The sequence below is a fragment of the Manis javanica genome, chromosome 5, assembly GCF_040802235.1.
Source record: "Manis javanica isolate MJ-LG chromosome 5, MJ_LKY, whole genome shotgun sequence".
Classification (NCBI taxonomy): Eukaryota; Metazoa; Chordata; class Mammalia; order Pholidota; family Manidae; genus Manis; species Manis javanica.
The window spans coordinates 1,738,896-1,755,597 of NC_133160.1; the positions used below are offsets into that span (position 1 = coordinate 1,738,896).

At 54.8% G+C, this 16,702-nt stretch overlaps 1 protein-coding gene across 1 annotated transcript in view; it reads right to left on the bottom strand.

Annotated features, from left to right (window-relative positions):
• CDH4 (cadherin 4) overlaps window positions 1-16,702 on the bottom strand; it is a 471,935-nt gene that overhangs the window by 48,740 nt on the left and 406,493 nt on the right. Inside the window, exons 5-6 of the mRNA XM_073236383.1 lie at window positions 9,767-9,922; window positions 3,071-3,215 (exon numbers count right to left, since the gene is read on the bottom strand). Of these exons, the coding sequence (XP_073092484.1) occupies window positions 3,071-3,215; window positions 9,767-9,922 (301 nt within the window). The remainder of the gene's footprint in view (window positions 1-3,070; window positions 3,216-9,766; window positions 9,923-16,702) is intronic.

The following is a 16,702-nucleotide window of genomic DNA, read 5'->3' on the forward strand; positions in this document are numbered from 1 at the left end:
CAGGTAGCCAGTGGCTACTGCACTGGGGGACACGGAGACGTTTCCTGTCACAGAGGTCCCGGTGGACGGCACTGCTCTGGGGCCACTGCCGCCCAGGGTGGCCATCATCTCAGTACATGGCTGCTGCTGGGTCTCCCTGGTAGCCAGTCCCCTTTTCTGGGGCAATGATCTGGTTTTCCTTTGGGGGTCCATGCCTGCCACGCGTTCAGGCCATATGATTTGAGGAGGGGTCTACAGCTGTACTCTGTTCATCCCTGAAAAATGCTCAGGGTCCATGTGGGCCATGGGGACTGGCTGGGACGGGAATCTGCCCTGGGGCCTTTCTGGGACTGCTGGCTCCTCGGGACATGCCTATAGCTCCCCAGGCATCACGGCCACTTTGAAGAGAGAGCACCCTTGAGACCGAGGATGGCAGTGTCTGTGGGCGGCAAGCAAGAGCCTGCCATTTCTATTTCGGCCACGGGCATGACCACGCCTCTGGACTCAGGCTTTGCAGACACAGGAGCCGCACATTCGCTTTTCCCAGAGGTGTTCAAGGAGGGTTTTGGCTGCCTGCTTCCTAAAGAGACCTCACAGCAGCAGAGTGGGGTGCACTCATGACCCCAAACCACAGTGAACCCTTCTAATCCAGCCAAGCGGATCTCATAAACTGAGAGGCACTCGGGCTGGGAAAGAAGGACTTGGGGTGCACGTGGGATCAGCCTGGGACCTTGGCCCCATGTCAGCCTGCTAATGTCCCCAGATGAACTACCCAGACCTTAACTTATCTGGCTGAGTCAATACTTAATACATCTTTCCATTTGTTTTCCATTAGGACAGATATCTGAAACCCTTCATTAGACTATCATTCCAGAGAATAATGACTAATTTCTGGCGGTAGTTTTTCTGTAAGCCACGAAGGCACTGTGTGAGGACCCTTCTATTACTGTGATTTGCTGATGTACAAGGAGGCAGTGCGGACACGGTTCCGGGTCCTGGGAAGTCTCCCGCCTGGAGGACACTGCTGCGTGCTTGGTTGGGACGTCGTCTCGCCCTGACTAGGGTGCGTGAGGGCGTCGAGCTGGGGCCCACAGCCCGTCGGGGCTTTGCACAAAGCTGTGGCATCCCCGCTCTCCTCCCAGGGCCGTTCAGGGCGGGAGACAGACTCTGGGGCCTCCCAGGGACTCTGAAAGGCGGTCGGCGTTTAGCGCAAACACAGTCCTTGAAGAGCAGAGGAGAAGAAGGGCAAAGAGCGTCCTCCTTGGGATGGACGCCAGCCTTCCGGCCGTCCAGGCCATGCCCACATTCCGTGCGGCCCTGTGAGCCGAGGGGATCGGGATCCGTCCAGTCTCCAGGAGCTTATCAGGGTTTCAAGGAGGAGACACAGCAACTTGCTGCTTTTGTTACATTCTTATGAGCAAAGCCAGTTACACACTTGGGAAGACTTTCCCTATCAATTTATTTTAAAATACAACATGGAAGCTTTGATTTGTGATACCTGGGCATCTGTGCAGCGAGCTGGGTGTTGGGGAGAGAGGCCCCGCTGCCCCTGTGTCAGCAAGGAAGCCCCTGAGCACACACCCCGGCGCCCCGTCCCGGGCCCTTAAAGAGCTGGCGGTTGGCAGTCCTCATCCGTGCTCTTTGACTGCTTGTAGCTGATTGGCCCACCCACCGCCTGCGCCTGCTCCTCAAGGGACTGCGGGGACGGGCTGCCCAAGGTTCCCGCTGAAATGGTGTCATGCTCATTCCTTCGCTGACGCTGGGCTGGCCTGAGTCTCACAATTCTGAGAGACTATCAACTGAAAACGCAGTTCACCTTGTTGAAACCGCAACCCCTGGAGATGGCACTGTGACAACCGCCTCCGTCGGGGAAGGGTGATGAGGGTTGGCCTTTGCCGCCCTCCTTGGGGGCCTGCTCGGACCCGGTACTTCCAGGAAGCTGGCCTCGGCTCTGGGCTCTGTGTGCTTGGGCCTCAGTTTACCCAGCACTACAGGCCTTCCTAAGGGCCCGGAAGCCCTGCCAGGACTGGGTGGGATGCCCACTAAAATACAGGACACCCAGTGACATTTGAAGTTCAGATCAACAAGGAACACTTTGCTACTAAAGGTATGCTGCAAACGTTGCATGGGGCACACTTATGTGTAAAAATGACTCATTTTTTTCTGGTTTTCAAATGCGGTAGGGTATCCTGTATTTCACTGGCTGCTTCTGGCAGATCCCAGCAGGGGGGCCTCCTTAGTAGTGTTCGGCTCAGCTTCCCGTCCAACCCAGCTTTGCCATCTTCGGCAGACATGCAAATCAGCTGGGGGGCTTGTCCACACAGACCCCCGCCCCACCTGCAGAGTCTGAGTGAGCAGGTGTAGTTGCTAGACCTGCGTTTCTAATGTGTTCCCAGGTGACGCTGCTAATACCCCAGCCAAGGTCCCAGCACCAGCTGGGGATTCCGACCCACATATGTGTGGAAGGGATCGGGCCACTTGCTTCACCTCCTTGGACCTTGAGCCTCATCTTTGCCAAAGGGGACAGGGAGAGTGCCCACTCCTTGGTAGCTATGGGATCCAGAGACTAGACACATCACATGCTTGGTGAGGGCCCTTGGGCATGACAATGTGGTTGTCATTCATGCTGGACTGAAGTCCATGGGAAGACAGACTCATGGGTCACCTTGGCCTCAGGGCTTGCCTTTTGGTGCCAGGGAGGCTGGCCTTCTCTCTGGCCTCATCTCCTGCCCTAGCACCTTTGCACGGGCCTTTCCTCCCCAAGGCTTCCAGCATATGTGTGGGTCCCAGCCCTTCTTTGCACACTGCTTGTCTCAGGCTACAAGCTGCTTCTGCAGACGGCCTTCCCTGCCCCACAGCTGCCCCACGACTCTCAGTGCCCCGCAGGTTTCATCCAAGCCTCGTCATTGCAATGGCCTCACTTATTCGTGTCGGCTTGTTTCTGGCTGCATCCCCGCCTGCCCCCACTGATTATGCGTCAGTGGGTGGGTTCCACAGGCCATCATGGTGGTGGGGGCCGAGTGGCCCTCCCCAGAAGATGGGGCCCCCTCCTCACAGCCCGGCCCACCCTGGGGCAGGGATGCAGGCTCACCTGGCTTGGAGCCTTCATCCACTGAGCCGTTGTAGACCTGGTTGATGAACTCGGGGCGGTTGTCGTTCATGTCGATGACGTAGATGTACAGGTCGATGGGGTTCTCCACCTTGTTGCCGTTCATGTCCACGGCGTGGGCTCGGAGCTGGAAGGCAGCACAGACCCTGTGAGCCTCGGGGAACAGCCCAGGGCAAACCTGGGCAGCGGGGCAGGGGTGCTGTAACGGACACCTGGGTGGGAGTCAGGGGGCTGGGGACAGCCACGGAACTTCTCTGGGCCTCGCCTCTCCCCTCCGGAAATGGGGCAACGCTGGCTGAGGAAACTCCCTGCTTGGGGATTTTTTCATTCATTCATTCACTTAGTCAATATCTATTAGGGGTCTGCCTGGACCCCAGATTGTCGCCCAGTGAAGTGGACGTGGGGCTTCTTGTCCAGGAGGGAGAAGGCCGCTAAGGCACAAGGTCGTACACAACTAGGCGGCATTAGCAGCTGGCTGGGGCTGGGAGGGCGGGCAGGCTCTCCGAGGGGACTTCTGGGCTGAGAGCTGACAAAGGGGACAGGAGCACAGGGCCTCCCATGGGGGACCCCCTGGGAGACATTGTGGGTGAGCCCCATGGGCAGCAGGGGGCATGGAGTGGGGCCACTGGGGGGAGTGGGAGGGGTCCACCTGAGGTCTCCACACCAAGGCTGTGACTGTCACACAGCCTTGTCCCAGCCCACACCTCTGTCAAAACCATGTCATCCCCACACTGGACACATCGGACCTCAAGGGCTTTGTGAGACGACTGCCCCAAGTCAAGGGTGCAGAGGAGGGCCTGTGCTGGAGGCCCCCAGCGGGCAGAGTTTGCAGGCGGGGGCTCTATGCAGTCCCCACACTGCCCCTTGGCGAACCTCAGCACCCCGCTATGCCAGCCTCGGGCGGTAGGGGACAAGTGGCATTCCAGGCCTTTGGATGGGAGACTCAGGCTGTCTCCGCCTGCCTCGGTGCTGTGGCGCAGTCCCAGCAGCCCTGACGGAATTTCATCCTGGAAATGGTGAGTTTGGGGAAAAGCTTGAGGCAGGCTTTGCCCGAGGAGGTGATGTGCGGTGTTGCAGGAAGAAAAACTAGGGCTGATTCCTGGGAAACCACAGCCCGCCATGTAAGATGCGACCGCACACACGCCCAGGTCAGTTTGAGGTTATCATGTTTAATAATCTCGAGATGCCCGTTGTTTGTTGTTTTAGCCAGTCCCGCCAGGTGCCGTCAGGGCCCCTGTTCCTGGGGACCCCGTCCTGCTGCCCAAGATCTTCTAGGAGGCGGCTGGATGATCCTTTGTCTTGTCAAATGCAGCCGTGCAATAATACACTGAGTCAAAGGTCGAGAAGCCTTTGAAAAAGGAATTCTGACGTAAAGTTAAGGTCATTATATTCTACCTAAAGGGATGCGGCTGGTTTGGGCGCTGTCCCAGCAGCGGGAGCAGGCCGCATGGAGATGCTCCGAGAGGGAGGGGAAGCAGGTGCAGCCTGGCTGTGGGGTCCTCCTGCTCCCCACCCCCAGGTCTTCATTGCTTGATGGCTTCTGCTGGAGTGGCTGCGACCCCCTCCCCCAAGGCTGGGCACTCCGCTGCGGCCGCACAGCCCTCTGGGTGGGGGAGACGGGTCGTAGACGGGCTGCCCAGGCTTGCTGAGGCTCGCAGGTCTGAGCATCTGTGCAGAGCGAGTTTCCTGCGATGCTTTGAATGGGATGCTGCTCTGTTCCCATCATGGGAGGAAGGATGTGGAAATTCTGGCGTGAGGCCTTGGTCTGCAGCCGAGTGGGAATGAGCGTGGGGAGGACACTGCTGGCCGCCAGCGGTCCCACCGTGCACGCATGCAGTGTGCTCCTCTCGCCTTTCGGTTGCTGCTCTTCTCTGTCTCTTCCCTGTGGGTCATCGGGTGCCTCGTGGGGCCAGGCCCCGGGAGCACTCCCAGGGTCCTGAAGGTTGCCTGCAGTGGCTCGGGAGATGGTCCACCCTGGACACCAGCACCGACACTCGGTGTGCGCTCGCCTGGGCAGCGTGTGTGTGCTGGCGCACCTCAGTTTTCACGGGACCCCATGAGACAAGCCTTGCCCGGTCCGTAATTTATGGGGGAGATTTGCAGGCTTAGGATTAGGAAACTTGCCTTGTGGCGGGACGCCATAGCATGTCTTACTTACGGAACCCTTAGAATCTTCTAGAGAATCACCTTGCCAATAGTGACCCTTGTTATTTCACACATATTGGCTGTCACAGCTTGTTGTCAACTCAGCAGCCACGTGTCGCCACGCTCGCCAGCCGGCGGTGCTGGGCGGACCGCGGAGCACAGGCATCGCCACCTGGGGCAGGGAGAACCCCACAGGTGAGGGCGTTTGTGCCCAGATGTGAGTGCAATGGGGGTTGCTGCCATGACCAGGCTGTGTTTGGTGGCAGGGTGACCCTTAGACAGGGAGGACCTGGGCGGGGCTGGGTAGCCTCACAGCCCTAGAACCAGAGCGCTTCCTGTGGGTGGCAGCTAGTGAGGGAGGCAGAGGTCTCAAGCATGAGGGGATCCAGTGCACGGCTGCAGCTTGAAAGTGGAGGGGTCCACGTGCCAAGGAATGCAGGTGCCCTTTAGGGGGCAAGCTGCTGGGGACCCGGATCTGTCACAGCCCGAAGGCGCAGGAAGCAGATTCTCCCACAGCGTCTGGGGAGGCGTGCAGGCCGACAGGCACCTTGAGTTCTGCCTTCTGAGACCCAGAGCAGAGCCTGCCTGGATTCTGACCTACGAGTGGGAGCTGACAAGTGGCTGTGTAAGCCCCTGAGTTTGTGCTGGTATGTCAGGCAGCAGGGATGGCTCACATGCCTCGCTGGCTGGCACAGCTGCCCCCAAAGGCCCTGACGGGTGCCCTGTAAGCTGGAAATCCTGCAAGGGGGCATGCTGGGGCCTTGTGAGCAGCATGGTGACCGCTGGGAGGGGTTCCCAACTCTGGAGAGGGAGGCCGGGTTCTCGGGGTCTTTGTGGCGGCGGCATAATTTAAAATCAGAATATGATGTTTCAATGGAGAATCCTGCAAATGGGCCTGTCGGCCCCCACTGGGGTGTGGCTGCTGGAGGCATTGCCAGGCGAGGCCCTGGGTGGCCCAGGAAGGGGGCTCATGCCAGTTGCCTCCGCGGTGGGGTTGGAGGAGGTGAAGCGCCAGGCCCCTTGGTGTGCCCTCTTGGCTCCTGACAGTGGCGTTGCATATCCAGTCTCCCAGGTGGGCAGAGTGGTGAAACCCCAGAGCAGGATGGCTGAGCCAGGGGCCCTTTCTGGGGGTGGGAAATACCAGTGCTGAGTTTGGGGTGACTTGCAGGGGGAAACAGTTAACCAGAACCTGCCAGAGAGGGTCTAGTTTTGAGCTCTGGTTTCCACAAAGTAATTAAAATAAAAAGAAAGGAAGAGGCCATTGCCCTTTGTCCCTCCCAAACCTGGCTCCTGCCTTCCCAGAAGCGGTCTGGGGGTGGGGCAGATGGTGGGTGTGGGGGTGCGGTGCCCCTGGATCAAGCAGCTGTGTTGGGTGCCCTTGCATAGGGGTGGGGGCTCCTCCAGGGATGGAAATTAACAGCTGGTGGCTCTGGGGCAGTTTGCACGAGGGCCTGGACAGGGCACGAGGGTCCAGACAGTGGCGAGGAGTCAGACCTGCAGGCCCTCAGGCCTCAGCCTCCGGGAAATGACCTCGTCATCAACCCCGCCTCAAGAGAGCCTATGTGCGATCTGATACGTTTGGACGAGAGGCCCCCCTTTTCACTTTGTGCCGGGACCTGGAATTCTGTCACCATCAGGAACTGAGCTGGGGCCTGGCCCAGAGCCGCCCCTCCCACCCGGCTCTCCCCGGCGGCTGTGAGTGCTCAGGGCAGCAAGCAGGGCAGCGGCCAATTCATGGAAAAGGCTTCTTTTGGCACAGAGAGTCTTGCAGATCCAGGAGAAAGGAGCCTGGGCTGTGCCTCGACCCTGCACGGGGGGTGCCTGGGGCCGCCGGAGGCCGCGGGGAGGCAGAGGCACGCCCCGCTGAGGGCTGCGCCTCCCCACAGCGACTCAAGCAACTTTGGACGGAGATGCCTGGATGCAGGACCGAGCCGGGCTACCTTCCTGCAGGAAACCTCAGCTCCGGTGGGACCAGCCCTGCAGTAGAGGCCACGGGAGAAGCAGGGTTGGGGGCTCCCCAGGCCAGGGACAGAAAGCTTTCTGTGTGTGACCATGATAACTAAACATGTATCTTTCTGATCATGAACAATGTGAGCTTGATCAGCAAGCGGCTTCCTTGTGGGCTGTTTGGAGACAAAGAGCTGTGATGCCCAAAGAGGCTCCAGAGGCCATCAGCCAACCAGGGGTGGGAACTGCAGGGCAGGGGCGCTGACCGGGGGGCGAGGGAGGGGCTGCGGGGGCGCTGCTCACCCCCTTCTCATGTATCCTGATGCTCACCAGGCCCCACCGCTGGCTGAGCGTCCTCAAGGGCACGGGCACCGTGGACAGTGCATCCTGGGGGCCTGTGCCTCTGGGAGGTGGATGGGCTGCGGACGGCGCACCCCGGGTGTCTGGCCCCCGCGTTCCATGTGGGAATGGCCGAAGGAGCTATGCTTGCCTTATTTCACAGGTGCCCTGGAGGAGATCTCCGGAGTGCCACTCCCAGGGGGAGAGGCCCCGAAATCGCCACCTGGAAGCCAGCTGCCACCTGCGTGAGGGCATCCACGTCTGCGCTCTGCTCGGGGCCTTGGCCTAACGTGACCTGGCAAGCCTGACGGTGGGGTCTGTGCCCCGAGAACACCTGCTTCCCGATCGTTTTCCTCCACAGCCCTCAGCCCTGTGGGCAGAATCACACGGCTTCCTCTGCAGATGCAGGTGTCCAAGGGAAGCTCTTTTCCCAACCACGGACAGGACGATCTGCTCTCCTCATCTTCCTCCTTCTCCCCGACTCCAGCCCCCACCGAGGGGCAGTCAGGAGGGACACCCAGATGGTCCTCAGACGGCGTCCCCAGGGCAGGATGCAGAGGCACCATGCTGGGGCCCACACCTGCTCTTCTCGGGGCCTGTGGTCTGGCTGCCGAGGACCCCAGGACACAGCCTCTCTCAGGGGCTTCAGGCTGAGGATATGGTGCCTCTTTACCCCACTACATGCAAGCTCCCCTACAGTGGGGCCATGCGAGCTGCATTTATCACTGCAGGCCCGGGGCTAGCACAGGGTCTGACACGTACTAGACGCCTGGGACACATTCCCGGGATGGACAGACAGGTGTGGAAGGGTGGAAGGATTGATGGGTGGACAGAGGAGTGGATGGCTGGGTGGACGGATGGCTGGCTGGGTGCAAGCACTGATGGACAAGTGGGGGACAAAGTGGAGCACACAAGCAGGGAGACTGGAAGTATGGGCCAAGGTTTCTATCGGAAGCTGCTCTGAAGAGGGATATCTGAGTCCAGTGACCTGGGGAGCTGGCTTCTGGAGCTGCGCCCCCGCCCACTGGAGGAAACCACAGGGCGTGCAGACCTCTCTGTCCACTTCAACTAGTTCCTGTGGGGCTGCAGCTGCTCGGCACTCGGACAGCTAGTCTGAGAGAGGAAACCGTTGTGGCTCAGAGGGGCCGACCAGCCCCCTAACCTGGGCTCCCCAGGTCCAATGAGCCCAACACCCTGCATCTGATGGGGCACCAGGGCTCCCATGGGGGGCTGCCTTTGCCAACGACAGGATCAACCTCCCCACCCTGTTCTTGTGCCTGGGATACGGTGCGGACCAGCCTGATGACTCTCTGCCAGCATGGAGCCTTCCTTCTGGTGCCAGGACGTGGGCAACAAACCCCAGGTGAATAACCAGCAGACGTGAGCAGTCACATTCAGCTCCGTGGGCTAAGCCACGTGAAGTTAGAGCAGATTCATCTGTCCACGTCAGGGAAGAAAGCTGAGGTTTCAGTCGCCTCGTGAGGGTCCAGGCGGAGCCGACGTGCCGGCACTGAGATGACACAGCCCACCTTTCCGAGCGAGGCGCTGGATTCTGTTCTCCGCTGTGCAGTCAGCTCCTGGGCCTTCAGAGCTCCTGACAGGGCAGCTGCGGCCCTTCCCCGCTTGGCGGGAGAGAGAACAGGCCTGGGAGGATACTGCCCGAGGCCTCACCTGGTGAGGGGTGGAGCCTGGGCCTCTGGCTCCAGACCCTTGGGCCTCTGCTGGAGCAGAGACGGAAGGGGGGCTGCTGGTGACATCACTGCAGCTTTTGGGTGGAGGGCGTGGGGCCCACTGCCTCCTCCAGCTTCGGGCTGTTCACCCAGGCACCCTGTCAGTGCGGCCAAGCAGCCCGCAGCCCCAGCCCTCCCGGCCAGCTGGCACCTGTCCTCTCTGCACACAGCTCTGACCTGGAGCGGGGGCAGCTTCCCCGCAGGGGCAGGAGGAACGGGAGGCTTCAGGGCACATAGTCCAGGGCTGGGGAGGATGGGGTGACACAGGCCCCAGTGCCCAGCAGCCTCAGGAACCCCCGCCACCCATCAGGACTGGCAGGCATCTGCAGACCGTGTGGATGGAGACCCAGACCCGTCGTTCTCCCAAGGTGGTCCCAGACTTCCTGGCATTGCAGGGAATGTGTTAGAAGTACGAATGCACCTGGGCCCAGCCCATGGGTTTTAGGCGCCCTCCAGCCGCCCAGCACAGCCTGAGGCCTTAGCGCTGCCTAGGCGGTCAGGAGCCCCGGATACTCACGTGGTAGGAGGCCCGCTCCTCCCGGTCCATGGGCCGTGTGACGTACATCCGGCCAGACATGGAGTCGATGCTGAAAACCTCCATGGGGGGCTGGTCGGCGCCCACGCCCGTGATGCTGTACCGAATGGGAATGTCGTTGTCCTTGTCGGACCTGATCTGGGATGAGGAGCAGAGACAGCTGGTCAGCCTGTGGCCGAGTGGGGCCTTGCTTCTCCCCTCACGCTCTCCCTGCCCCGGGTCGCTTTGTAGTTGCCGCCCCGAGGGGCACCGGGGACCACAGCTAATCTCCATCACTGTGGGAACCTGCCTGGCAGCCAGTGGCCAGGGACTTGCTGAGCCACCAACTAAGTGTCCAGTGGCCCCCGGCAACAGGGAGGGACAGGACACAGTGCTGCAGGTTAAAAGGCTCTATGGGGAGTGTGGGACATGCAGCAGAGCCCGCGACACCCTGAGAAAGGCACTGCTGGAGACGGTGGCCTAGAACAGTGGGGGCTGATGCAAGCTCTAACGTGGGCCCTGACACCGAGGAAGAGGTGAGGCTGGAGACATGGGCAGCCACCCCAGGGCTCCCCACACACTTACGCCCCTAAGTTCTCATCCGTGCACGAGGCCAGCAGATGGATGCACAAAGGCTGAGAAAGCGTCCCACCTTCCTGCTCCCCTGACAGAGGCCCTGGCAGTCCTGGGTGGGGGCTCGAAGTAACAAACGGCCCACAGCCAGTACTGAGGCAGGAATTTAACACTGAAGATTGTCAACGTGGGCACAGAGTAAACACAACCATTGAAGTATTTTCTGCAGGGAGGCTGTATGTTGGAGAACAGTACAGGTAGTTATGGCTACCTGCGTCCCAAATCCAAAGTTAATTTAGCAAAGACTGAGAATCATGGGAAGAAATGGAAAGGGGGGAGACCAATGTGCGATTCTGGGTTTTACATGGGGTGGTGTTGGGTTTTGCAAAGGCATCGTTTTATTTTTGACCAGATAATTAGATAAATATAAGTCCTTGGGAAACAAAAAGGACACCAGTAGAATGAAAAATAAGATGTACATATTTCATTTAGATGAAGCCAGGGCTCTTGTGATGAGAAGGGGTGGCTGATGGGCACATGGGCACTGACCCGGGAAGACAGCTAGCTGGCTTTCTGAGCTGTGGGGTGAGAGTGAGCCACAGAGACTGGAAAGGCAGAGATGATGAAATCAAATGAACAAATTGGAATTCAACTTTGAATATACCTTAAAAAATGCAACTTTTTTGTAAATCCAGGTTCAAAGGACTGTGATAACATTTTATAAGCAATGGGCCACAATGAAAACATCAAAAAAAAATTCCACAAAGCAAAATTGACTAAGACCTTATTAGACCAATGCAATTAAAATTTAGTGAAACAACAACTACCAAGTTCATAGATGAAATAGATTGATGGTTTCCAGAGGCGGGGGTTGGAGAAAGGGGTGCAGGGGGTCAAAAGGTGCAAATTTCCAGTTACAAAGTAGACAAGTCCTGGGGATGCCATGCATGGCGACTGTTATCAGTGATATTGTATCGAGTATTTGGAAGTTGCTAAGAGAGTAGACCTTGAAAGTTCTCTTAATTAGAAAAAAATACTGTAACGATTTGTGGTGACAGATGTTTACTAGACTCACTGTGATCATTTCACAATAATAAAAACATCAAATCATTTTGCTGTACAACTGAACCTAATACAGTGTTATATGTCAATCACACCTCAATTAAAAACTAAATTAAGAAAAAAACAATGATAAAACAACAACAAAAAATAAACTTTTAGAGACTTAAAAAACATTCTGAAATAACCATGGGATCAACTGGGAATCAAAACAGAATTTGGAGGTTATTTTAAAATAATAAAGACAATGAGACTCTTGAATAGTGAGCCCCAAGGAATTTGGGAAGAGATTGAATCAAAGCAAACCCTTAGCTTTACATGTTTTCGCCATTAAAATGGAATTTCAGCCAATGAACTGAGCATTCAGCTCCAGAAAGAAAGGGGTGGTACAGCCAGTATGTACCAAACACCAGCGTAATCAATAGAGACAAGCAGAAATTTCTGAATCTGCAAACGGAATACAGGAAGATTGATAAACAGGTTCAAGAGCTGTGCTCAGAAAAATCCTCAAGAAAATAGATGCACCTTTGGCAAATTTAAGGGAAGAAAATAAGACTTTCAGATCTTACTCTTTTTATTTTATGCTAGCACAGTTGAAAATCTGGATGAACTGTTTTTTGGGAACATATGAGATTTCAAACTCTACTAGAGAGAGCAAACCGGAAGAGGCCACTATTTCTGCAGGAAATTCCTCAGAAAAGCCAGGTGCGCTTACCTAGAGGCTGTTTCAAAGGTTCAGAGCAGAGGCTGAGAGCAAGTAAGCAACCTGCTGCTCCTACAAATCCTCCTCAGACGGTGTCGTCCTGAGCACCCCAGGCAGGGTAAATGTCTGTAGGTGTGAAGCTAAGACTGAAATGCCAGCACATGGGATTCAACAGTGACTGATTCCCTGAAGGGGAGAGGCTGAGGGGACCAACCGGAGACCCTTCTTTAGCAGTGCAAGCAGAGCTGACTCACAAAGAGCCTACACAGTCATCACTATTTTTGCTGCAGTTATGTAAATAATAAGGCAAGTTTGAGACCAGACCTATTTTGCAAATTAATCTTACTGTGATTATCTTTGTGGAAATGAGGGTGGTTGTAGAGACAAAACTTATGTTTCAGCAGAAAGCTGTAACACACCTGTGTAGACATCGGATTCTAGGGCTGTTCATTGTCTCTGAGGTTTTGTGATCTACCTGCAAACTGGACAGCATCCTAATTTGTCTAGTCTCCTCGTTTGTCTGGCTGCAGTTGTCCAAACTAATGCTTGCAATTTTATCCCACTTTTCTGACTGGGAATCCCTAAGAACAAGAACTGCCCATTTCCATAGCCCTGCACACTAATGCTGGGCAACTTGGTATGAGCTGCAGGGAAATCCCCCCAGTGGCTCATGTATGGAAACCTTCATGCCTGTTGCTGTGTGGACCACTTGGAAAGTTCATTGGAACACTCGATGTCATCACAGAAGCATTCAACTTGCAAAAGATGGTGTGAGCTGAACATCTAGAAGTCTTTTCAGTTGGCTGCCCTCTGGACTCCGAAACCGGTTTATAGTCTTCAGCATTTCATCTTTGTTTTTGTTTCTATAGAAATGCTTCTTCTTAAATACCTGACCGCCTGGATCATTTAGATCCCACCTGCAGCGCTGCCCAGCCCCATCTGCCCTTATCCGTTCCCACTGAAATAACCACAGGGTAGGCCCAGCCTCTCTGTGTCACCATGACAACCACCCTAATTTCTTTCCATCCCAGTGGTCCTTCCTAAAGGGACTTCCCCCAGGCCTGCAACATGTTTTAACTGAAATGAGACAATGTTCTTCTGAAATGACCTTTTCTCAGGATTGAGACTGATTCAAGCTGCTGGAGCAGTTTCCCAGTTTGGCTTATAGACTGACGCTGCTGGGGAAATGTCAAAGTGAGGAGTCGGGGGAGCAGGATCTGCCACCCCCAAACATGCCACTCTGGTGCATGGAATAGTTTGGGCTGTAGCAGATGCAGGGAAAGGCTTTTTCTGAAATTCCTTATCTGCCTAAAGGCAGGTCCTCCAGAGGGAATGGTTGTCACAGATCCCCTTCAGGGGCGTCATCCAAGGAGGATTGATTCTTGTCCCAGGAGGGGAGGGTCAACACCACACACCAATGAACTTCTTTGCAAGCTGATACACCTCTCATTACCTTCCCTAGAAGTCATGTCCCCTCCACTACGAGGCCCATATGCCCCTTTCCCTATTGTGAACGTATCTAAGCCTGAAGTCCAAACCCCCTTGGGAACTTCCTCATTCTTCCCTGGGTCTCTCCCTTGTGCACATGAGGCATACATGTTAACCAATTTCTGTTTGTTTTTCTCTTGTTAATCTTTCCTTCCAGTCTTATTGAGAAATGATTGACATAAATCACGGTATAAGTTGAAGGTGTACCGTATGACGGTTTGATTTGCATATAATGTGAGATGGTCACCACAGATTTAGATAACATCTGTCTTTTCATTTTTTTGTGTTATTAATTAGCATTCTTCCACTTCTACTTGAAGAACTCCCTTTTGCAACTCTTGTAAGGCAGGTCTGGTGAGCCTTAGCTTCTGTTTGTTCAGGAAAAGCTTTATCCCCCCTTTGTTTCTGAGGGACGGCTTTGCTGGGGATAGGACTCTTGGTTGGCAGTTGTTTTCTTCCAATATTCTGAATGTGTCACCCCATTTTCTCCTGGACTGAAAAGTCTTTGTTGAGGAATCGGCTGATAGTCACATGGGGGATTCCCTTGTAGGTAACTTCTCTCTTCTCTCTTGCTGCACTTTTCTTCTATCTTTGTCTTCGACTTTTGACAATTTAATTGTAATATTTCGTGGTGTAGCTCTCTTTAGGTTCAACCTAACTGGGACCTTTTGGGTCTCATGAATGTGCACATCCATTTCTCTCCCCATGTTTGAGAAGTTTTCAGTCATTAGTGTTTTAAATATACTTTCTGGCCCCTTCTCTGCCTCTTCTCCTTCTGGAATTCCCATAAAGTGGATATTGTTTCTTTCTGTGGTGTGCTCTAGTTCCCAGAGGTCCTCTTCTTTCTTCTTGCTCCTCTGATGGGGTAATTTCCAATGTCGTGTCCACCAGCTGCTGGTCCTTTCTTCTGCGTGGTTGAGTTTGCTTTTGAAACTATCGAATTCTTCAGTTCAGTCATTGCATTTCTCAGCTCTAGAATTTGTCTTTTTTCATGGTTGCTATTTCCTTGTAAAAAATTCTCATTTTGTTCATGCATGGTTTTCCTAAATTCATTTAGTTGTCTGATTTCTTATAGTTCACTAAACTTCCTTAAGAGGATTATTCTGAGTTCTTTGGCAGTTCATAGATCTCCATTTCTTTAGGGTCAGTTTTTGGAGCTTTACTAGTTTCCTTTGGCAGAGTCACATTTACCGGATTTTTTTGTGACCTTTGACTCCTTACATTGGTATTTGCACATTTGCATAACTGAGCTCCCCTTAGGGTTACATAGGTTTGCTTTGGCTGAGACAGTTCTTCACCGGTCAGCTCAGTTTGGGTTCCTGTGTGTGTCTGCTGGTAGTGTCCTTGGGCAGGTGGGCCTGATAATATGGTCTATTTTTGGGTGAGGCAACTGTTTGAGGTCTGAGGATGGGAGCTGGGGGTGTGTGCCCTGGCCGAGGACAGTCGGGCAGGACTGCTGACTTGACTCCCTACCCAGTGAGGCTGAAGGATGGGCTCCACAGTTGCCTGGATTCTCTGGTCGGGCTCTTGGCACGGTTGGGACTGGGTGCTATATTCACTAGTAGGTGGGGCTGTGAATTAGCTTCCCGGTGCTGTCAGGGCAGCAGGACCGGACCCAGGGCCTGCACAGCTCATTGTCCGGAGGCCTGAATATGGCCTGAGTGTGCCCTGGACTCCCTGGTCAGGCAGGACCACCGGTCTGCCCTGCAGCTGGGGGAAGCCGTGGGCCGTGCTCCCTGCTCATGTGCAGCACCATACGCAGGGCTGTTGAGTGGGCCTCACCGCCTGCCTTCCACCCGGCTATCTGGGCAGCAGCGTTGGGCCTCCCAGAACATGGCTCCAACCTGCCTTCATCACGTGTCCCTCTGCTGCCACCAAGTCATGGCCTTCAGACACAACTGTGCATCTGACCAGCCCAGGCTGAGGCAGACAAACAGGGAATTCAGGGAGACAAGCGCTGAATAGATGGCAAGCTTTCTTCTGGTGGCTGGCCTGGCTCCATTCCCGGGGCTCAGTTCACAGTGAGGTGGCTCTTTGTGGCTGAGACTCACCTCTTTCTGGGCACAGAGAGTCTGCACTGAGACTTGGTCACCAGGGAAATACGCAGAAGCTCGCAATTCTAGATTAGGGAGGGAAGGAGCCCCTCTCCTGTCACTGGGGCTGGAGTTGTTGCTTGGTGCTGGGAGAATGGCTTCAAAGAGATCAGGCTCCATTGAGGAGGGAAGGAACCGAGTGATTGATGTAAAAACTTCAAGGCTCACCGCTTGTAATGCACCCGTCCTGCCTTCCAAGACCACAGAAGGTTCTAGAAAGGTTGGTGAGTTCGGAAGCTTAACTTTAGGTTAAGAGAAGGGCACCTGCAGTGCACAGTAGGCCCTCAAATAGCATTGGCTGAGTTGACTTAGACTGAGAAGGTCCCATGAGCCAGATGGAGCCTTCCAGTGATGGGAGGCCAGGAGAGTGGTGTGGGTCTGCGCAGCCAGAGGGGTAGACATAAGTGCTTCACTGAGAGTGTTTCCTCTGCAGTCCTTGGGCCAGACTGCCCATCTTTCATAGGGAAATTTAATAATAAAACTCCTGAAAAGAGCCCACCACACAGTTAAGGAGATTTTAGTTTTTGCAAAGAAATCTCATTACATTTTGACCATTGAGCCACATTTACCGAGCTCTCCAGGTGCCAGTTAGAGGCACCTTCTGGAATACAGTGCAGTGTGCGGCCGGGGGCTCTTTGCACCAGTTCTCAGAATGCTCTGAATTCTCCCACAGTTTACCATATTAAGAAGAAATACTGTGCGAATGAATTCACCAGATCAGGGGAGAGCAGTTTTCTCCTTGATTTGTGTCTGGAAAATGAGAAAAACATCGCAGTAGCATACGAAAGGGCCATGAATAAAGAACACAGACAGGCATTTCCATCACGCATCTCACTTTTATGATACCATGGAGAATTATGCTCTTTTGCATTTGTTATTAAAGGACAGAACAGATGGTGAAAGGTTAGTTTAAAGTGATGTCTACATTAAAATAACTTATGGTGCCCGGCGATCGTGTTCCCCCAGGGACTTCTGCTTGGAAGACTGGCTCTCGTCCTTTGGAGGGACTGGATGAGGCGAAGG